Source organism: Octodon degus, unplaced genomic scaffold (genome assembly GCF_000260255.1).
Source record: "Octodon degus isolate 3935 unplaced genomic scaffold, OctDeg1.0 scaffold00085, whole genome shotgun sequence".
Classification (NCBI taxonomy): domain Eukaryota; kingdom Metazoa; phylum Chordata; class Mammalia; order Rodentia; family Octodontidae; genus Octodon; species Octodon degus.
Genome location: NW_004524661.1, coordinates 4,621,432 through 4,626,431, shown reverse-complemented (window position 1 = coordinate 4,626,431; position 5,000 = coordinate 4,621,432). Strand labels below are relative to the sequence as shown.

The window sequence follows — 5,000 nt, the reverse complement described above, 5'->3', positions numbered from 1 at the left end:
ACTTACTATCCTTTTTTCATTAAGTTCCAATATTTTTTGTTTTAATTATTTCAGTCTAACGTTTCTCTGATAGATTTCTAAATGAGTTTTCTGTGCTTTCTTGGGGTTGATTGAATTTTCTTAGAAAAGCTTTTTAGAATTCTTTGCCAAATCCTTCATGTGCATGTCATTGGGGTCTGCCATTGGTGCCACGTTTTACCACTTGGTAAGACCATCTTTCCTTGGCTATGTTCAGTCCTTGCTGATATGCGCCTCTGTTCACACACCGATGAATGTATTTACCCCACTCTTGATAGTATGAGTTTGTGATTGTTCTAGTGGGCTTTAGAATTTTTGAACAGACTGTTATATTCCATTTCAGCATAAGAGGGCACCCTGAGCCCAGGTTAGATACAGGCTTTATTTTGTGATGGTTCCACTGCTAGCACAGTGTCTAACCGAGATGGCCTCACAGGAGATTCAAAAGGGACACTCATCCATGTGGGGATGGCACTCCAGGCGCTCAAAGCCAAAGGGACTGTGTACCGTGCTGCTAGCAGCATGGCATCCCTGCGGAGAGCAAGGTCTCCTGTGGCAGGAATAGAAAGCACACTGCCAAGTTCTGCATGCTGACTGCCCTTGGCCCTGCTCTTCCTTGTTCCTGTCAGGCCTCAGGTGAGCAGCAGCAGTGATACTTTCAGTGCTCCTGTGGGGCTGTGCAGCACTTGGGATGATGTGGAAGCCAAGTGTGTGCCTCCCACTCACTTTTCCCAGTATAAACACTGAGTTCGGGAGTTTATACTGGGTGTGGTGCTGTAGCAGCCAGGAACAGGGGAGCTGTGGTCAGACAGACCTGCCCCCTTGTAGTCCAGCCTCAGTTTTACTCATCTGTGCAGTTTAAAAGGGTCTTCACGATCTCACTTAGTTATCCTAAGTTTCTAAGTGTTTGCAAGGCTCTTGACTTCTTTTTCTGCATGCACATAATTCTTCCAATGAATCTTCCTGCAGTAGAATGATTATTGAAGATTTGTATTTCACCATCCTGCTTTAGCTTTTCTCAGGAATTCTATCTTTAGGGAAAAACTTTAGGAAATATCTAACCAGTCTAACTTCTAAGATAGAAAATATCCCAACATACAACCTCTGCATCTCATATACTACAAATAGTCAATTTTACTATATATGCATTTAAAGCTAAAGGGCCAAAGAACAGAACACAGCAAAGAGACAGGGGGATGGGTAGTAAATGCAGGTGATGTGGGTATGAAAGAAACCATGCAAGTGAAGGGGGAGGTCAAGATCTGAAAGCAACAGTGTAGAGTAAGAGGATCAACCCTTTTCCTACCATGGTTCCATAGATTCCAATAGCTCTTTGTGTGTGTGTGTGTGTGTGTGTGTGTGTGTGTGTGTGTGTGTGTTTGAGACAGCATGTCACTGTGCAGTTCAGGCTGGCTGTGAACTCATTTTATAGCCCAGGCTGGCCTTGAACTCACAGAGATCTTCCTGCCACAGCCTCCCAAGTGCTCTCTTAACATTTTGATTTTGAAAATGAAAGCCCACTGTTGTGTTGGGCAGTGTGTGAAGGCATTTAATTCAGTGAATGTAGGACTTACGTCGGGGTAGGATGATGTTAGGCTTCAAGGATGGAAGGCAGTCCCAGGTCTGTACTTGAACATGATGTGGCTGGCCCAGAAAGGTGTGTATTGCAGAAGTAGTCAGAATCAGAATATTGTGCAGGCGGGCTGACTGTCACATATTGCCAATATTCAAAGTAGGACATGTTACTTTTAATTTAATCCTTACAGCACACAACAGTACATGAAGTGGGCACTTGTAGTTCCCATTTTAAGTGCAGAAAGTGAAATACCCAGGGTCTTCACACCGAAGTACATCCCCAGCCCTTTATTTTTTATTTTGAGACAGATTCTCACTGAGGTGCCTGGGCAGGGCTCCAGTTTGAGACCCTGCTGCTTCAGCCTCCCAGAGTGCTTGGATTACAGTGCTCCCATGGCTGCCATAGTGCTAGGACTTAACTCAGGCTCCTTGACTCTGTCTTTGCACCTTTGTCTCCATTTGGGCTGAGCTCTCACAGCATTTTCCCCTTGCAATTTTTATGAAAACACTAGAAGAGAATGTTCCATTCATTGCTGGAATTATATGTATTGAGTTCCCAAGGAAAAGTTTATAGCCAAATGAGCTTTAAAAGGTACAGCTAGGGGAACTACCTGCTCGGGCCTCCCTCCTGTCCCTCTCTCAGGACAGGAGCTTTCTTTCTCTCAATAAATATATTCTGCTCATTTAAAAAAAAAAAAAAAAAAAAGGTACAGCTACCTGGGCTCTGCAAAAGAAACGTGTTTTGTAAGAAGAGGAGTGAATTTTAAGAGAATGGGGAAAAGGAAATAGTTTATATAACTTATTCTTCTTTGAGTTGATTGTGGCTTTGTTATTTATTGATGACTTTTTAAAATGGTTTTTATTTTCAGAGAAAACTGAAGTGCCTGTGCTCAAAAAGCGGCGTGAGGTGCTCCCTTTGGATGTAACTGCCCCTACAGAGGTAGGTGCCAGCAGTGCTGAGGAGGCAGCTTCAAGATTCCCACTTCAGAAAGAGGAGGCACAGTCCTGTCCTAATAATTTACAGGATACCAACTTGCAAGAAGAACTGATTTCTACAAACACACCCATAGCCGCTATCTCTCCTTGCAAAAATCTCCCAGTGGATCTGCCTCCAGAGAAAGAAAAAAAGTGTGTGAAGCTTGTAGATGATCCAGCAGATACTGAGGCCTTATGTGAAAGAAGTGGAAATGCCCCCTGTGCTGCCAGGTCAGTGTCCTCTTTTCTTCAGGGCAGCTGGCAGAGCTCTCCATGTCTCCCCTGTCGCTGCATGGACTGTGCTGTTTGTTTCTTCATTTGACTCCTTAGCCTTGCATGCAGTGCAGTTCTCCAGTTTCATCTGCCTACTTTGAACTTTTCCAGAACTTTAAGAAAGACTAAAATGATTACAAGGGGAGAAGACTCCCGAATAAGGAAATCATATTAAAAAATTACACTTTTTTGTTTTATGAAGTAGAAATATCATAGACTAATACTTTGAATATATTTTTGGCTTGAATAAATGTACTATTATTTTTCTCCTGGTTCAAAATAGCCCTGAAAAAATAATTAACTTCCTTTTTAGAGTGCTCTCCAATAATCTGAGATGTTTTGCTCAGAATGTGTAGGTGAAATTTTTTATAGCTTTTGATGTTGTTTATACTAAGCCTTCAGAAATAGGCTTTGATACCTATTTTGACTTTTTTTTTTGGTATCAAAGCTAATTTATTTTCATTTTTTTAAAACTTCAAAGCCTCTAGTTTCTGCAAAATTGAGTTAGTGACTAGAAGAGGAAGTGTCAGACATGTATATCTGAATTAATGTTTAGAGGGCTTTGTCCTTTAAAAAAATAAAAACAATAAAAGAAAAAGTGGGGGGAGGAGTGGGGACCTGACAGAAGCCTGTGTTCTGGATACAGAGCAGGATGTAGGGTGAGATTAAAACCACTAAGGATGGGGAAGCAGACAAGGCAGACATCTTGGAAGAGATGAAGGATGGTGCATGTAGTGCAATCAGATGGATGTAAAATAAATCTGTTTAGCCACATAAAGATCACATCTATTGATATGTCAATAGCTGACTCAGATCGTCTCCTGGAAAAACACAAAAGTGACATCTTTAAGTTGGTGCTAGGGCTACATCAGTCTTAGAGGGGTGCAGAATCACACGTGACCAATATGCATTTGACTGAAACAAGACACAGTCACTTCTTGTAAAATGATCCCCATGTGTGTTTTGTCTGATCTTTCTTCCAGTCTTCAGTGCTACTAAACATAGTACTCAATAATGAGAAAACAATATTAGCTGCTGTTATTATAAGGAAGACTTACTCCCTTCCTTGAATTTTTTTGTGATGTTTTAACGGCGAGCCACATAAGTAGAAGGTTGATACTTTGAGAACACAACTTCCAGTGGGTGCTGTGTGACGTGCCTCCCAAAATGAACTCAGTTTACACTTGTTTATGTGTGGTGCACTTTCCTCGGTGTGCTTGGCATGTGCATATTTCTGAAATTGGGTTTGCAGACTCGATCACTGTAGCCCTTGCTGTCTTGTTACCTTTATTTCTTTTTCTGCTGTTATTAACTTGGAAAAAAAAATGTGTGTGGCTTATTGTTTGGTTAAATCATATATTGGAACATTTTCGTCTTGCTGTTTAAACAAAAGCAGATAAAATACCACAAAACATTTGTTTTTATATGTGTGTGTGTCCCTCTACTAACGCAAGATATTTCCAGCCTTTTGTTTTCTGGGTGCTTAATGTCGACACACAATCTGAAGTATTTTTGTAACAAAGATGGGTTTTATTGGAAAGTTTACTGTTGCTTGCTTTATAAATTTACTTGATGATCTTGCTATAAAAATATCTTTACAAGTCTTTAAATATGTAGGCCTCTATTTACTTTTCTTTACTAATTCTGCTAGTTGAAAGTAAGTTTGAAGCAAGTAGACATCCACTCATGCAGTCCAGGATTCCATGCTAGTGTTATCTGTGCTTAGCCTGTTGCATAGCATGCTAACTAAAATACTACTCTAGCATTTTAATCTTTGTGTCATGTGTGCTTCTCATGCTAGGCACCCTGTTATACGTAGTCTTTAAATGTGGGCCTCGCCACATCTTTTTGGCAACCTTAAAAATATTTGTTGGACTTATTTAAAAATTAGTAATTCTTCTAAAGAGGCAGTCGTTTAGTGTACTTCATGGTATTGGAATTAACTATAATTTTTTTCCTTGAATACATTTTGTAAAATATCAGCCTATTGGAGGCCCATTCTACTTGGCCTTATTTCTTCTTTTGTGTTAGCGTTTTTCTTAACCTTATTTGAATTCAGAGTGAATGCTTTGGTGCCTGCAGGTTAATTGCTGAACCACAGCTTCAGATGGAAGCTAAAGAAGGGAACGAAGCTGCGAGCAAGCTGGGAAAGGAGCCTG

The 5,000-nt window shown here is 40.6% G+C and overlaps 1 protein-coding gene across 1 annotated transcript in view; it reads left to right on the top strand.

Moving 5' to 3' along the window:
- Spdl1 (spindle apparatus coiled-coil protein 1) overlaps positions 1 to 5,000 on the top strand; it is a 61,357-nt gene that overhangs the window by 47,923 nt on the left and 8,434 nt on the right. The window contains exons 11-12 of the mRNA XM_023721784.1: positions 2,463 to 2,799; positions 4,924 to 4,995. Coding sequence (XP_023577552.1) covers positions 2,463 to 2,799; positions 4,924 to 4,995 — 409 coding nt within the window. The remainder of the gene's footprint in view (positions 1 to 2,462; positions 2,800 to 4,923; positions 4,996 to 5,000) is intronic.